Genomic DNA, 18,573 nt, shown 5'->3' on the forward strand with positions numbered 1-18,573 from the left:
TTGTTGCGTCTCATCGATTTGAAAATATTTTCAGTTAAAAGTCCGGCCAAAATACGAAATTTAGACGGTCCAACGACCTTTTCCGTGCATTTAGGGGTTTGACTTAAGGGATTGACCGTCCGGATCGAGCACTTCACCTTGTCGGATCAAGTTGCATTTTTTCCCATACATGTATTTTTTCATGATTGTCAGATCTGACCATCGGATTTCCGTTTCTCAAGTTTGATCATCATAACCACAACATGCCTACTAATGTTGTATAACTTATTTACCTAGTGTTAAGTAAATGTTCCGTTTCAAAAACAAACTATACGTAAAACCTTCAAATGCAAAAAAATTGTGAAATAAGATATGACCAGAATGGCGAAATACGTCCACGGTTGAAAAATCACAGTATTCCGGTAAAGTTTCGGTGCCGATAGTTGCGGTCAATGGAATTTTTCATTCTTTCTCCCTATGAGTAGCCATATCTTCGGTGGTTATTTTGCGTAAAATTTTTATACGACTTGTGGCGCTCATCGGTTTGAAACTATTTTCAGTTGAAGGTCCGGCCAAAATACGTAATTTACACAATCCAATGACCTTTTCCGTGAGTTTAGGGGTTTGACTTAATGGATTGACCGTCCGGATTGAGCCCTTCACCTTGTCGAATCAAGTTCAAGTGTTTTCCCATACATGTATTTTATCATGATGGTCAGATCTGACGGTCGGATTTTCGTTTCTCAAATTTGATCATCACAATCACAATCACAGTTTGACGAATGTATAAAAAATACTATAACCGACGAATTTCAAAGGTTTAGCCGACGAATTTATTGTTTAGCCGACGAATTTCATAGGTTTAGCCGACAAATTTCAAAGGTTTAGCCGACGAATTTCAAAGGTTTAGCTGACGAATTTTATCTTAGCCGACTAGATGATTATTTTAGCCAACGAAATTATTATCTTTAGCCGACGAAATAATAATTTCGTCGGCTAAAGTTTCGGGTATAACCCAGCGCTCGACTGGTTGAAAGCCCTAGCCTCCGCCTCCTCTCCCTCTCCAAATTTCCCCTCCTCCGCCTCCGCTCCCTCTCCCGGTCGCCGCCCTCTCCCTCTCCCTCTCCCTCTCCCTCTCCCGGTCTCCGCTCCCTCTCCCTCTCCCGGTCTTCGCCTCCGCTCCCTCTCCCTCTCCGGCCGGCCTCCTCCTCCTGCTCCGTCCGGCCGATTAAGTCTTCCTGCTCCGGCCGGCCTCCTCCTCCTCCGGCCTCCTGCTCCTCCTGCTCCGGCCGGCTGGCCTCCTCCTCCTGCTGCTACGGTCCTCCCTCCTCCTCCTCGAGTACATTTCTGAGCTTTAGTTTTATTTTGTGTTTGCTTTTATTTTCCGGTCAATTGCAATGTTGTGGTGTTGTTAGGAAGTGTATATTTGTATTTAGGAAGTTTATATTTTTATTTAATAAGTGTATATTTGTATTTAGTATTTAGGAAATGTATATATTTGTTTTGTATTTTGTGTTTGCTTTGATTTTCCGGTCAATTGCAATGTGGTGGTGTTGTAGGAAGTGTATATTTTTATTAGGAAGTGTATATTTTTATTAATAAGTGTATATTTGTATTTAGTATTTAGGAATGTATATATTTGTTTGATTTTGTGTTTGTCTTTGAGATTTTCCGGCAATTACAATGGTTAGTGTTAGTTGTTAGGAAGTGTATATTTTTATTTATGAAGTGTATATTTAGGAAGTGTATATTTGTATTTAGGAAGTGTATAGATTTTTTTTTTTTGATTAATTGAATGAGTTTACTATTTTTTTTTTTGATTTTTGTGGCCTTGATTCAAATTAATATTTTAAACAGGATGAGTGGTAATATTAGATCGACGAAGGGTTCGAAGGGCCAAAGGTCCGAATCGTCTGAGGGAACCTCTAGCAACCCTCAGACGTCGTTTCAGGGCCTCATGACAGCTAGACATGCGAGCCTTCTGCAGACGGCGCAGAGGCAGCCGGAGGTGCCCCCTTCATCGAGGCAGCGGGGCTTCCCTCATTCCTCGAGGCAGTTGTTTACTCAGCCCCAGACGGAGGTGTCTGCACCGTGTATGCCTGAGATACACCGGGCGCCCACTCCAGGTCCTACTTCTGCGGATAGTGGGTCATCTGGGGTACAGATGCCGCCGCCTCACCTATTCCTTCCGCAGATGATACCGGCCATACCTGCAGTCGATGACTCATGGACGCCGATTTATCCACTGCCCCCGCCAGTGGCTCCATCAGCGGCGTACCGGTTCGTGCCTTTTGATACGCCTCTTATTTCCGCGAGGGTATCATCATCGGAGACGGAATCCGTCACGTCCGCCGCATCGCCCTCAGGTAATGAATGATGAATGATTTGTTTTCTTATAATTCTCTGATTTTAATAATCAATTTGGTTTATCATGTGATAGGCACCGTCGGAGCGAAGCCGGCAAAAAAGAAGAGAGGCCCAGTCACAGGGAAGGCTCTCGAGAAGATCGTCGGTACCTCAAGGAGGATCGTCATCGATACTGACGGAGATGGCCACATAGTATCGGGCGGGAAGTAGAGGAAGTACTCCGGCCGCGTGGGAGCGCTCATTAGGGATAGAGTCCCTATGTTGTGGTCAGACTGGGGCGAGGTCCCGCAAGAGGTTAAGGACATGGTCCACAACGCGATGTCTATGAGTTTACAAAATGCCTCAATAATATTATGTATTACATTGTAGATTTCTCGAAAAACTAAACTAATAAACGGTTAAATACAGGTGTGGTTTGAGGTTCCCGACCCCCTGAAGAGCAGCTGGGCGGACTTTGTGCATGGGGGAAGGTACGTTGGGAAGTTAATGAAAAAACAAAATGGTATGTGATATTAATAATATTTCTAATATTTTTGTTGTATCTGTAGGTACAAGGAGTGGAAGAACGAGTTGCGGACCCATTGGACTACGCACGGGAACGCACGTTCTGGTACCCCTGCTGAGTTCCGGTACAGAGAGTACGAGTGGCGTTGGCTGCTGACATCAGAATTCAACAACCCTCGTAAACAGGTATTTAAAAAAATTAATTAGTTAATTTGTCATTAAGTACGTGCGTTTTTAAATATTTTACTAATAGTTAAGTTTTTCTTTGAAAGCGGTTTCCCGGGCGAACACTCAGAACCGGCAACGCAACACAAGGAACCATCATGCCGGTTCTAGACCGTTCGCTGTCTTTATGGACGAGGCGGCCAAGGAACATCCAGAGGTCAACCCGTACGTCTATACGTACGAGAAGGCATATCCTGACTCCCAGGAGGATATTGTAAGTCATCTTAAGTTTTTAAATTTTTAATTTTACTTATATATGTGAAAATGTTAATTAATTATTTTTTTCCTATCCAATTAGGCGAAGGTGAGGGAGGCTAGTGACGAGGTGATGAGTGCTATAGTGAGGGAGACATGGCCGGACACGCAGGAAGAAGAGATGTCCCGAAGCCATGTCCCGGATCAACACTTCGGATCCGACGGTTGGGGCGAGGATCATGGGCACATCTTTCCCACCGCGAGCAAACAACTTCTACTGCCGGGGTCTAGGAAGGAAGGGCGAGGGGGTCCTGAAGACCACTCCAGGATTTCAACGAAAGGCAGCCTCGACCAGCAGCAGGACCACGACCACCAGGACGACTCAGCTGCTACAGTCGGAACTTCAGAGACTACGGGAACAGCAAGCTGCTCATGTTGCCTATAATGCAACGCAGGCAACCTATAATGCCGAGGTACATGTCATCCATCAGGCCTAGCAGCGGCAGATGTTCCAGTACATGCAGGACTTTACAGCTGCCCAGCTCCAGGGACTTCCGGCTCCGCCCTTGTCTCCGCCCATACCGCTACCCCAGCCGTTGCAAGCTCCGCAGCAGCCCCTAGAACCAGATATTAATTTAGACGATCTAGATTTTGTGTAGTTGATGAATTATATACTTTTATGTGCTTGTTGTTGGTTATATGGAATTGTTTTTTGTCAGCTTGCTTGGAATGGTAATTTAAAATTTTTCGGGTTTTTTTTTTATACTGGAATGGACTTATAGCCGACGAAATACGCCATAATTCGTCGGCTATAGTATTTTTAATTATTTTTTAATAGGGTTTAGCCGACGAATAATGGAATGTTTCGTCGGCTAAACCCTTAAAAGCCGACGAAATACGGTCTATTTCGTCGGCTTTAGTTATTTTTTATTTATTTTTATTACATACTATAGCCGACGAATATATTAAGCGTATCGTCGGCTAAAGCTGAGAGAATAGCCGACGAGTTGTTTCATCGACTATAGATAAGAAACTAGCCGACGAGTTGTTTCGTCGGTTAAAGTTTAGAGACTAGCCGACGAAAAAACTCGTCGTCGGCTAAAGTCTGTAAGACTCGTCGGCTAAAGTCTGAGAGACTAGCCGACGACGTCTTCTGTCGTCGGCTAGCTATGGGACAATAGCCGGCGACGGGCTATAGTTTCGTCGGCTAAAGTGCTTGTCCCGGTAGTGCCCGACCACTTTCCATTCCCGGCGAGTCTGTTCTTTTCCAGTTTTCTGGCGAGATCACTCAAAACTTCAAATAAAGTCGATCTCGCCGGAAAAATGGAAAAGAAAGGACTCGCCGGGGATGGAAAGTGGTCGGAGAAGCTGCTGGAGTCCGCTGGGGTGGAAGCGCCCTCGCGCAGCGCCGTACGGTGTCGAACGGACGGAAATCCGCACCGTAAAACGGTGCGTACGTCCGCACCTGAGAATGCCTCTATATATATATATATTTGTTGTGTCCTAGACCTTCCCATTCACATCTTCTAACTTGTCTTGCCGCCTCGACCATTTAAATCGATGGCATTTTTTTCATCGTTTTGTATACAGAGACCATTTTTTTTTTTTTTGAGAGTGATACAGAGACATTAGGTTGCTCTACACTGATCAACAAACATATATACATTAGTACTCATATATCGCCTTTGGGTTTCAAGATTTAACTCTTATACAATTGTATAGTATGAGAGACATCGTATATCGGGACTTCTGACTGAGATTATGATTTGTAATAAACCATATTTAAAAGCTTCATCCTCTACAAAACTACAAAATTTCCAGTATCATGTGTTTGTCTTCTAATTTCTGCTAAGCAAGTTCCGACCTTGATGAGTCTGACCTGCTTCACGCATAAGATTCTGGTTAGTCATTACCTTACTGACAAAGTCCCAAATACCCTCCAACACATTTGAGAAACCAATATATGGTGCTGAGGGTAGGTTTGTCGTTTCCACTACGTTCAGACCTACTGTTTTAGGGCACTCAAAAACTATATTTATCAATTATCACATATCACCGCTACCGCTAGAACAAATAAAAAAATAGCAACAAAGGAAGCCATTGCATGCTCGGTTTGTATTTTAAGTTTTTTAACACAAAGATTCTTGTTCTTGTCTGATGATAACTTCGAGCTTCTTGACCTGTTCTCTAGTTTTCATCATCGAAAACTATACCTTTTATTTCTCGGATTCACAATGAGCTAAGTTAAGGACCGAACCAATTGAACATAACACACCATCATCATCATCTTTATCAATATCATCATCAGTCACTTCGCAAAAAGAAATGAACTAATTCAGAAGAAGCTTTTAACATGTACTGTCAAAAGAAGAAAATGTTTCATTTCATATATCGTAACACAGACTTACTGACTAGTACTGATTATCATGAGTCTTTTCTGCGAAAAAACTCAGCACCACCATGCCTCCCCTTACTTAACCCATCAAATCTTTCTGATTTTACTTACAACAGTCAGTATGCACTCATTTAATTCAGTAGAAATACATCACCTTCTCCTTATGGTCAGTCTTGTTTTCATCAACACTGAACAAGCTGTTAGATATAGACTGATTATCATTATCAATATTGATATTAATATCAGTGCTACTACTACTAATCAGCTGCTTAACATCTTCAAGATCATAATCTCCAAAACGGGTATTGTTAACGTTGTACCGATTTGGCTTCTCACCCCATTGGTTGTTGTTGTTGTTGGCATAGTTATGATGATCACCTGATATTGCAGCACTAGTAGTACTGTTTCCATAGTTAAGCATCATAAACTTCTGGTTCTGATCTTCAAGCTGAAAACCCATACCCATTTCTTCTTGCTTAAGATTTCCAGATGGCCTGGACTCATAGCTAATCGGATTGTTGTTACAGCTCCCATCAGATGAAGTACTGCAGCTTCCTTCACTTCCAAACATGATGAGGTTTAGATTTTTCTTCACAGCTGGGTGATTGTAGTGCATGGAACCCACAAGGCACTCTTGAGTTTGAAAAAGGGAGTAGTTGGTGAGAGAGGTTGAAATGTTCGGCATTATTTCAAATCCTGATGAAAAAGTTCCAGTAGTAGGGCTTGTTAAGGTTGGGGCGTAAGTACTGTAAGTCATCAAGTTAAGATCTTTGTGCACGAGTGAGAGAGGTTGATGATGAAATGGTTGGCTTTGAAATTGGTGAAGAGAGGAAGACACAGGAAATGGGGGAGGCTTTAACCTATGACTCTGAGAAGTTGTTAATGAAGGAGGAGCCATATGAGTTTGCATATCCCTGAGCTTCTTCTTCAGCTTGGTGTTCCAGTAGTTCTTGATATCGTTGTCAGTTCTTCCTGGCAGCTGGGCTGCTATGATTGACCACCTGAAGTAAATTAATTGCTAGTTAATTACATGCACATATTTTAAGTCATGATGATTCAGAAGCTAGCAGAAAAAAACCTAATTTTTGCTGGCTTATTTCCCTTAATTAACAGACAGTTGTTCGTGATTTTTCTGATGTTAGATCCAAACTTGGCATGCATGCAGTGAAAATTATCCTAATTAAAATGGGTAGATTCTTGATAAAAGCAACTTTTAAAGAAAACAAAACAAAACAAACAAAACACAAAAACAAGACAAAAAACAAAAAAAAGAAGATCCAAAACATGACTAGTTAGACTAGTTCTGTCTTCTCTCTCTCTCAATCTTTGTTCTTGTTCTTTGTTATTACCCAGTTTGGGAAAAAAAAAATCATCAACAAGAATGAGAGCAAAAGATAACTGAGGAAAAAAAACAGCCACTCGATTTTTGTTTTTTATGAAAGGAGGAAGATATATGCTTATTCTGAGGGAATATGTAGTAGTAGTACCTGCTTCCAATGCTAGTGAAGAGGGTGCAAATTATTCTGTCTTCCTCCTCAGAAAATTCTCCATGTTTGATGTTTGGCCTCAGATAGTTAAGCCATCTCAATCTGCAGCTCTTTCCACATCTTTTCAAACCTGATCCATAAGAATCAAATTAACGAACCCCAAAACATGAATTGATTAAAGCAAATCCAGGATATCATATAACCAGCGAGAGAGAGAGAGAGAGTAGTATTACCAGCTTTCTGAGGGAGAGCAATCCAATTTCCACCAGTCCCATACTTGTCAATGTATTCTTTGAGCTTTGAGTCTTCTTCTGGTGACCATGGTCCCTTCTTCACATTTGCCTTGTCACAACAAGGAGCCCTTCCCATCTCTCTCTCTGTCTCTCTTTCTCTCTCTACGTCTCTCTCTATCTCTGATCTCTCTCTTTTTCTGGGGAGAAGTCTTTGATCTCTTGGATATGATCCGCTAAAGCTCTCAGAGGAAGCAAAGGTCTTCACTTTATAAGGGGGACTTTGGTTGGGGCTGTTACTACTGCTGGGACTTGTATTATTTATATGCCTTTTCACTTAATAATGGACAGAGAGAAAATATATAAACGGGTTCGGACAGAGAATTAGCGTTACTTTATTGAAGTGATGCTTAAGTCAAAATGAGAGAGACAATGTTCAATTCAATCATCAGTTAATTTCTAACTCCTACATGTGTAATGCCAATTAGCTAAGGCTAATAGAACTTTTTAACTTTCCATCTCATAAACGTTGGCAAACACTACATATATATATGTCGACCTCACTCGGACGTCTTTTCCCTCCAAAGTATCCAAAGTCTAATGGCTGATATCTATAAGAAACACATAAGACATGCAAGAAATGATTATGGCCAAAAGGGATCCGTAAAATTTTAAGGCAACCCCAAACTCGCTGCCTCCAATAACATCAGATTGCACATCAATTTGGCGATGTCTTCAAACTTCAAACCACCTTGAGCAATATCTTACATTTCAGTTTGGAAGCAACCAAACTATGCTATTACTTCCGGTAGACCTACAGAGTAATCAGTAGTTCACATTTTGTTGGAGGCTGCGGACATTAATCCAAATATTACAAAACATCCCTAAATTTTTAAGCTCTGTAATTATCTACCGGAAATGTTGTATGATTTTGACTGAGGTCTAATAATAAATAGCAAAAAAATTTCGGCAAGATGGGGAGGATAGCTGATCAACCGAACTGATGGCTTGGCTATATGAGAATTGGGGGATGAGGTGGTTCTTCTAGGACGGCTATTGCGCGCTGAGAGTGATCATATATATTCATGCATAGTTAATTTGGACCCATGGATTTATCATCGATCAGATTCTTTACCCTTAAATTTATCATCTGCTCAGGTGCTCGGGACTACATGACCATTCATTGCCGGCCACCTTTTTTGGATTATTGTTGCTCCTGGATCAACCATCATAGCTCTCTATTCTATTGTCACACGGACTAGCTCACACACCCTTGTGTAAATAGGCAAACAATTTTCGCAGATAGTTCTGGTACACTATAGCATTTCCTCACTGGGATTATTAATTGCATATATCTATACTCGGTTCAGTGTACGTATACACGTACTATTTGGATTTCTGAGTGACCCTAGCTTTCTAGATGATGATATTGCAGGGCGTGTCTATTAATCAACAGTATACGACTATACTCCTATCGAGCTAGCTAGCTACACGATGATTCTGACCACTCCACAAAGTAAAAAGCAAAGAAAGAAAATAGAAGATTTTGTGCATCAGGTAAATCATAATTATTCTAGGGCCTATAACGTGACTTCATAAGGATGTACTGGCCTGGTTACATTGTCTATCCAAAATAAGATTTTCCACTCGTGCAAGTTTTGACTGTCTTCTGCTTCTAGCTAGGCACATAACCTCAACGATCTCATGTATTGAGAAAACCAAGATCCATTTTCTCTGGAATGAGAAAGGTGTAAATATATACGTGACATGGTTTGAATTAGATAGTAGATATCTGTATCAATGTTTCTCTAATTTTGACACATGACCTCATTTAGGGGGAACTCATTACAGATGCTCCTAAATTTGAATAAGGAGACAATAAGGGGCACAGTAAACCTAATTGACTACCTGAGAATACAATTTGACAGCAGTGCTTGTGCTTCTGTGCATGAGCAGTTAATTTGGGAGCAAAAGGGCATGTAGAAGCAGCCAAGGAACCCCCAGATAGTTCGAAGACCCGTAAACAGCACTATGATACTTTAGTGTGTCTTCATACACCGACTGCACTTCCTTTTGTTGTTCTGGTTTTTCCATTCAATTTTCTCTTAGGATCGAGATCATCAAACCCATGACCTAATGAAGCTGAATCCAATTTCATAGTACTTGATCTCCCTCATCATTTCAGTTTACACCCTAAAGGCATCACAGTCTACAGTTTCTTGATCAATTGGCTCTCATGACTTTGGTAACTTGGATCTCTTATCATGTAGCTAGTTAAATTCATACGACAACTTTCTTGCATTTGGTGAAAAGGTTGCACCAGTCAAACCTAAACTGACCTTTGCATATATATAAACACCAGAGCGAGACTCCATGAATGAATTTCATTCACATGGATGATCTCATCTAAATTGTTGATTTCCTCAGTTGTTAATTGATTAATGAAGCACATAATATTCGCAGTTCTCCCAAGGCATATATATATAAAGGCGAAATAAAAAGGGGCAAAATTTAGGATCCCCATTTCGTCCAAAAGAAAACAAAATTAAAAGATACCAGGCACAAATGCTTCATTTGCCACAAATATTGCTTCATTTGATTAATTGAAACTTTAGTTAGAATTTTAAGCCACTGTGTGTGACTCACAGTGAAACAATGGGTATCTCAAGTTTGATCAGTGAGACTAGCTATGAAGCTTCAAACACACGTACACATTTGCATAAATTCTAGATTATGATTTATTAATTGTATCCATCCCGGGGAGGAGCTCGATCATATGGAATAATGCATCATGATTCTGTTGTTTGATGTATACCATCTTAGCTAACTTGTTGATGATCCAGTTGATCACGCTAAAGCCAGCAACGCCAATAAAACTAATAGTGTGTTGAGCGTAGCTTCTAGATTATAAGATAGTGTTTATAAATTCGTTTGATCTACAATTGATTAGACATTATATACATCATTGTTATTGATTTCGCAATTAGTTAATTACCTTGTGCATCATAAACAGTGTATAATTGTTGGAGCCTTCCCAGACATGCACTAAGATTCGTTAATGAAAAAAAATAAAAAAATTTGAGCATCATTGCTAACGTAGATGTTTAATTTTTATATATAACCAGCTGCCACCCCAACACTCCAACAGGCAACAGCCATGCATGCCATGAACATTAATCGGATCTATAATTAGCTTACAATATTGAGCTGGGATTTCATATATAATATATAGGGCAAATAGTTAATTAATTATTTAGCACATATACCGTTCCTCTTAATTGTAATCTAATATTTGTTAACAGTTTCTAATGTTAATGCTATGATATCAGGAATCAAAACCTTACATTTATAGCTATAAGTCTATAAATTTACAGTAACATTGTCAAAAACTGCGTGTAAGACATGATACATATGTTCTTTCCTTAATTAGCATGTTACCATATATGTTACAACGTTACGAATCGGGCAATAATAAATTCTAGCTTCCTTATTAAAGACATATGTCTCCCGCAACCTTGTCGTTGACTTGAAATCTAGCTAAGCTAGCACCATTGCAGGCAATGATTACATCAAAATCAATCATATTTTTTTTCCATATCTTTGTGCTTCAATTCAAACAATAGGAGTCGTCTTTCTCCCGTATATATAACGTACTTATGAAAAGTTAACTGTTGTTCTGTAAATTAAGAGCTTATAAGAGTGTTTCCAGCAATGTTCTTAGATTTAAATTAGAAAACGTACCATCGTAACTTATCGGATGAGAGAAATAGCAAGTGAGAGGCAGTGTTGAAAGGCAATACCATTTTGAGTTGCATTCGCATATTATTCAGAGACCTAATTTAGACTATAATTTTGAGTTGTGTTTGAGACTTGCCCCCTTGATCTTTATTGCGCCAACACCAGTTATTGAGCCGCAATCTTTATTCCTAATCTCATACTTAGTCTAAGCTATATTTTAGTTTAGATCAGATCTAATGAAGTTCCACTTAAACATATAGTTAATTAATGTGTTCAATAATTTTAGGCATACATGTTTTAATGCAAAATTATGCAATCGGAAAAACAGACGGGTCGACGTACAAAGAAGTCCAGTGATATCCCAACTGGGATTTCGGAGGGGGACAAGCAATATAAAATCCCAGTGGCGGTGGCCGGAGGTATATCGTTTTCAAGATTCGCGCTGCGCTCACCACTCGAAACGTGTCTTCTGTGGCCTTCTTTTCCCCGCCAAATTTTAAATTCACTGCATGCGGTCTGCAATGCCATGTGTGGGAGTCAGACTTGGGAGAGTCAGTGAGATTTGGTGGTTGAGTTCTATATATTTGGGGAGGTTTTCTCTGAGATTTGGGGTCTGAGATCAAAGATTTGAGGAGGGAAGGCAATGCAATCAATCAGTGTCAATCTCTCCTGCAAAATTTGCAAAGTCAAAAAGTGTGAAATGTTCGATGGGTGCCTGATATATTGTGTTCTCTTCAATCAAAAGATTATGTTGCACGGATTATATTGTACGGACATGAATAATGAAACGGCGACACGATACAGTGCGACACGTCAACACCGTAAATCTAAAAAATTTAAGATTTGACACGGTAAATAATTAATATATTTATGTATTTTAATACATAAAATGACACGACCCATCCCAAATTTCACTCTAAAACCCAGAGTAAGTCGTGCGGGAACCACCTCCAAGGAAAATTTACCGAAAAATCGGCATAACCTCCCTTGAAAATGGACAACCCTTCCTAATAATACCTGAAAACACTTCTAAAAATTTAAATCCAACTTTAAACTCATGGAGCCTCCGTGCTCCCCAAATCACAACACCACCCAAATTATTTACTAATCTAAACAAATCTCATATCCAACCATTTATAAATTCAGAGCAACTCTAACAGGAAGAAAGGAAACATAATAAATTAACAAGCGGAAGCTATACGATTTCTATGCCTCATCCCTATGTACGCCTGACCTCAACTATGCAATCCTGCAAACTGGGCATTTTTAAAACGAAGAGCCCAGGGGAAAACATTTGAAACACGTTAGAGTGAGTGGACAAAAACAAATTAACGAATAAAATATTTATGTTTCCCCAAATCAATTTTCAAGGAAAATCGAATGCATGCTGCAAGCGATAAAACTTTTATCTCATAAATGTCGAGCCTCTCAGGCTCTATAAAATATGTATGTATTTACACACGTCCATACTCCCTATATAAATTCATGGGTCTATATAGGGCTACTACGCTCGCGTCCAACGCTCACGTCACGCCTTAATGCGTTGCTACACTACGCCATTAAGGTGGACAGACGAGTGTATAAACATGTGCCCATACCCCCTATATGAATTAAACACTCATATAGGGCTACTACGCTCGCGTCTAACACTCACGTCACACCATAATGCGGCTATATGCTACGCCATTAAGGTGGACAGACACATAGGGTTAGCTAGCATTTTTATACATACTCCCCTCATAAATACATATTTATATTCACCGAAAATCCCATTTTCGGTAACTCTCCAAGAGAAATAAAACCGTCAAAATGCTCCACAACATTAATTGTTCATCTATGAACTATAGCATGCATTTTATTAAAAACAAAGGTCCACTCACAACTCTAGGCATAAGCCCGACGAAATCCAAATCGCCACTCCAGAGAGGTTTCCTCGAACCCTGGCACAAATATAAAATTAATTTCCCAACTAAAACTCCAATATTTAAACAAAATAGGCAAAATTAACCGAGAGCCATAACTACGCTCATTATTACCTAACTTCGATATTCTTAAATCGAAACGATCCGAACTTAAATAGCATACTCAGCAGCCGTAATTACAACCTTCCCAAAAATACGACTTAAATCCTACGGCCGGATTCTACATTAATTAACCGCCAAAAATACCACACTTCGGAAATTCATAAACCTATCCAAAACTCATCCAAAAATTCCATAACTCACTTCAACAAACTCCCCTTAATATTCTAAATTTAAACCCTAAAAATCTTCCAAACAGTGGCGGAGCCGGAGGCGGCTCCGCGGGCAGGGCGGCCGGAGGCCGATTCCGGCGACCTCCAATGCCTATGAAATTTTGACAAAATAATCCTCTCATCATGCTCTACAACTTTCCTAACTAGCACAAACACCAATTCCAAGCCTAACTAGGGTAATCGACTAAAAACATCAAAAACACTCTAGAATTTCAACTTCACCTTTCTCCTTACCTAGCTCAAGAGTGGGTGAGCTGTTTGGAGGGGTTGCTGCACGGGAGGAAGGCTACAAAACGAGCCAAGGATCGCCGGTTTTGGTGGCCGGAGGAGGGAGTTCCGGCGTCGGGAGGCTTAACACAGTCGGACCTCTCGGGCCCGATATCTTCCTCACGGCAGCGCTAGGGGAGCTGTCACCGGTCCAGGGATGTAGCTGGGTCGGAGGCCGACCGAACGGGACCGGTGCGGCGGCGGTTGGTGGCCGGACGACGGCGGACAGCCAAGAAGAAAACCGGCAGGGAGAGAGGGCTCGGGTGCGGGAAAACCGGGAGGGAGAGAGAGAGAGAAAAAGGGCTGGGCTTTGACCACCCCTTGGCCCGGTCCAACCTTCTTATACCACCTAAATCCAAAATAAAACACCCCGAAAAATAATACCCGAATAAAAATTATCTTTTACTAGTAAAATTTACTATTTTTACCGTTGTCATATTTTCTCCCACGAATAATTCCCCGAAATTAATCGTCCCTCAAAACACCTCTAGGGACCGATTAAACTATTACCTCAATGACGAAGACGGTAAAATTCTTATTATAACCAAGCTAGCTAGTAAATAAGGTAAAAATTTAAGGGTCGGGATGTGACATAAAATACATACTAAAAACATGAACTCGAGACTATATGCGGTTATCAGCAAATTAAAGAGACGTTGAATGGAGATTAAGAAACATGGTGACTAATTTGCAGTAGAAAAGGGAGACGAAGGAAGAGAGTAAGAGTGGAAAAGGGAGATTAAGATCAGACTATTAGAGTTTAACATTAGCTATGAGAGATATATCATATATGAGCACTATTATTATTCTTTTGTTTTTGTTTTTTTGCTGCTTAGAGGCTGTGATAAAGATCTAGTGTGGAGTGAGCATAGATTTCCCACGAGACAGTTCCCATAATAGAGAATAAAGTCTCCACATATGAATACTCTCCCCTTTCAATGCCCCTCAAAAGAGCTCTCATCAGTTTTACTCTCCAGAAAGCCAGACCAGAATTCACATCACCACAAAGAATGCTAGTTAGAACTGGGCTTGTTGTTGCTGCTATAGCAACAACTGCTAAAAATAGTGTAAGAGCCATGACTAGTTGCTTCGAAATTGCTCTCTGCATTAAGAGAGCCATTAGTTGAATGGCCATTGTTAAAAGGAATTTCGCCTTCTTTTCAGCTCCCAAAGGGGTTCACAACAGAGCTTCTTAAACCATGAAACCACCAAAAAGAACCTATCTTTACCCCAATCCCGCCACTCCCCCTTAAACCCTTTATCTTGTTGTTTTGGTGAGTGAGATCGAGGTCGAGGTGGGTGCGGGGAACGAGGTTGGAGATGCCCTAGTGTGATTTTGTTAGGATTCCTGGGATCAAACCCATGGGAAGCCATTAGAGAGAAGGAAATGAAAGCTACAGCTAAGAAATAAGAAATAAACTAAGAAAATAAACTTCAATATACTTCAATACCATTACAAGCATCCTAGATTGCCTTATATAGTAGAAGAATAAACCCTAAAAACCCATGTAAGAGACAACCCAAGTCCATTAACCCGTTACATCAGAAACAAATATTTCTAAGAGGCCCAACCCAAGTATGAATCCCATCTAAATAGATAAAATCATAACATTTCCACCCGCTCAAAGAATAGGCTTGACCTCAAGCCTGGAAGCTTCTTTCAAAATTTGTCCAGTAGTCCAATAGCTGGCATTCTACTGAGAAATTAGATGCTTCATACCAGTATTCTTAGCAATACATCTTGAAGGCTGATCATTGATATATCTATAAATCTCAATATCAAACAGAGCAAACCATGCAGCAAGGGTATCCATCACATGTGTGAGTGACATCAACAGTACACCAATAATCAGAAAGGTATTAAGTGAAGTAACAAGAGCATAATCAACCACACTGATCAGCAGGGAGGCCATTCTATTGTCAAACGCAGCAGCATTTGTGTTCAACATTCCCAAGATAGTGGCGTAAAAACAATGAAGAGTAGCAAGGCTATGGTCACCAAGACCCTGGAATAAGATGTCAAGATTATCATCTGCATATGTGGAGAAATCAAGGTCCTGGAAAATGACATTGATAAACAAAGGCTGTTCATTTTCTTCTGATGCCAAATCTGCCTCTTCCCAAGAAATGTTTGCAAATGCAGCCCATATTTCATTGGTCTCTGTAAGGTTGCTATTGTTACTACACTTTATCTCAACAAGTCTTGCAATTTTCTCAAACTCTTGCTTATGATCAGTAAAGTGCTGACAAACTGAGATCAACACAAAAACAATTGCAGCAGAACATTTTTGGTGTTTATGCTCAAGCTGGACTAGCTCAGTGGATAGAAAGTGTGCATGCAATTCATGAATGATTGCACTTCCAGTAGATAAACATATATTCTCCCACATATTTCCAAGCTCATCATCAGGTTTCATTTGTCCCTTCATGTCAAAAACTTTGAGCAAAAAATATAATGAAATCAGGAACACTCTTTCAAGCAACCTCTTAAATGAATCAATAGCTTCCTTGCCATGACCACGTGGCCCAAAAATTAGACCTATGTTCCAAACACAATTATACATCTTGTATGCATGCTTCCAAGTTTCAGAGTGAGAATAAATATCAACAAGAGTACTCGTAACGGATCCAATTAACCCATATATATCGTCATGAAGCAAATACCCAGCATTCAAAGTATAATAAATCATGACATAGAGCTCGACCACATCACATAATACCTTATCAAGAGCTGCTGGAAAATATTGATGACTGAAAATGATGGTAGTGTATACCTGAGAGACTGAGGTTTGGATCACTTGGCTAATATCTGCCAATACTTGTCTGCAAGAGGATGGCGGCTCGATTGCTATCTCACAATTACCAAGTTTAAAGAAAAGAATGAACCACAACAACAGCTGTGATCGAGAATGGGTGCCAGTGGAGCATACTGTCCTCAGAAGAAGATAGTCTTTTATCAATTTCAGCCTTAACTTTTGATTTCCATTTCTCCAACATTCCCACCAACACCTTTCCAGAATTCTTTTGCATTTCATCATATTTGTCTCTAGCAAACAAACTCTCTACATCAATATTATTATCATCCAAAAGGCCATTATCAGTAATCATGATAGAGTCCAAAGAGTGATTAATTATATCAAATAGTACCTCTTTTGCCTTATCAAAATGACCTGACTCGAAAAAACTGATTCACCAACTCTTCTTTGCAAAAATCATCTTGAATCAGACCATGTTGCTCAGTGTCAGAATCATATGTCACATTCAAAAATTCCTCGAAAAGCTTAATTACCTCCATGTGGTAGCCAAACAGCTTGTCATTCAATTTATTTCTAAAGCACTGAACAATTTCAACAGTACCATTTGCCAACAAATCATTTGACAAGCTTGAAGCAAGTGTTATGGCGCATGACACAATTTTCTTCCTCATGCTGACAATCATGTCTGAGGTACCTGCTTCCTTCAACTTGTCCTGAGCAGCAGCCAAACACCGCAACTTCATACGGTATTCATGAAAATTCACGGGCAACTCTTTCTCCATTTTATATTCAGAGAAAGTAATCGAAAACTCAAAGCAAATTTTGTAGGTAGCACATAGATCATCAACTTGGAAGTCATCAGGAGGCCTAGTGCAGTCCTTAATATGCTCATTAACAATTTTGATTGCTTCCTTTGAATCAAGGTCTTTAGGAATCAGAGAAGACTTGTGGCTGCAAACATCCAATTGACGGCTAGCTTCTAAGTCATGCATATAAGAAGAGACTATAGTGCCTCTACTTAAATGAGTTGACTGGGGCATGTTCAAGTTTTCGTTGAAAACAGGTTGGTTGACATCATTTTCTGAACCATCAAATCCATCAGTATGCTACTTGTCTGGTGGATCAACTTCATCATCTCTCCCATATTCTGAAGTCATTTCATCATGCTTAGTAGTAACACTCTTAGTCTCCTTCAACTCTCTATCATCTTGGAGTCTACCAATCAATTTTACTGTAACAACAGGCCCTTTAGTACTGTGAATTGCATCCTCCCTACTTCCAAAGCTAGCACCCATCATATTAGTCACATGATTCAATTTATCAGTCATGCAAGTAGAAATATCATCCTCACAATTGCTTCCAGATACCACAACAACATTAATATCATTATTCAAACTCAAAATCTCACCAGTAGATGTTGAAATATCAGATGCCACAGGTTTAGTGCTTATTTCACTAATGAAACCAACTTCATGTTGCCACAAATTCAACCCCGTATTAGTAGAGATTCTTACCGGATTACCATCAATGGTAGCCGCAATAAGGTCAACTGATGTGGGCGGTAGAGACCCAGACTTCAGACACATATCAGCTTGGCTTCCATCATTGGCAGCAATGAGTGATGACGAACCCCCAGTTGTGGCCGGAATCGACTCAGGTATTGACGACTGCGGCGGAGAGACAAATTTTTGTGGATTATCAACTCGCCTTGCCGAAGATTGCCATGAACCCATTAACAACCGTAGCTCCTCCTTGAATTCCGACATGAAGGTATCCATTGATCTCTTCAAGGATTCTCGCATCTCACTCAACTTATCATTTGTGCGTTCTTTGTGTGAGACTTTGCTGGAACCTCGTTTCGGTGACAATAGTTTCCCACTCCCCCTTGAGCTTGACCATAGTCTCTGGTTGTTCCACATATGAGCCATGGAATCTCAGACCGGTCTTCACATCTTGTGTGATTGCACCGAGCAGGCGCTGAAATTTGGGCTTGCGCATCAAGAGCTGATAGCACTTCTGGGAGTTGCAGGTCTCGCGAGGCAGGACAGTTCCTAGCCTAGATCGGCTAGGCTTCTTCACTCCTCTAGTGGCCGCAGTCGACTCGAGAGCGACTTGTTTGCAACGAGCCCTCCACAGATGAGAGTGAACCACCAAAGGTTCCACTGAACTGTTTGGT

General features: G+C 40.4%; 1 protein-coding gene across 1 annotated transcript; it reads right to left on the reverse strand.

The window, feature by feature from the left end:
• Positions 1-5,646: 5,646 nt before the first annotated feature.
• On the reverse strand, positions 5,647-7,521 carry LOC101292380. The gene is made up of 3 exons (XM_004293047.1): positions 7,386-7,521; positions 7,153-7,282; positions 5,647-6,666 (listed from the first exon to the last, which is right to left on the reverse strand). The coding sequence occupies exons 1-3, from the start codon at positions 7,519-7,521 to the stop codon at positions 5,802-5,804; spliced, it is 1,131 nt and encodes a 376-aa protein (XP_004293095.1). The 3' UTR covers positions 5,647-5,801.
• Between the last annotated feature and the right edge of the window lie 11,052 nt (positions 7,522-18,573).

This window comes from Fragaria vesca, linkage group LG2 (genome assembly GCF_000184155.1).
Source record: "Fragaria vesca subsp. vesca linkage group LG2, FraVesHawaii_1.0, whole genome shotgun sequence".
NCBI lineage: Eukaryota > Viridiplantae > Streptophyta > Magnoliopsida > Rosales > Rosaceae > Fragaria > Fragaria vesca.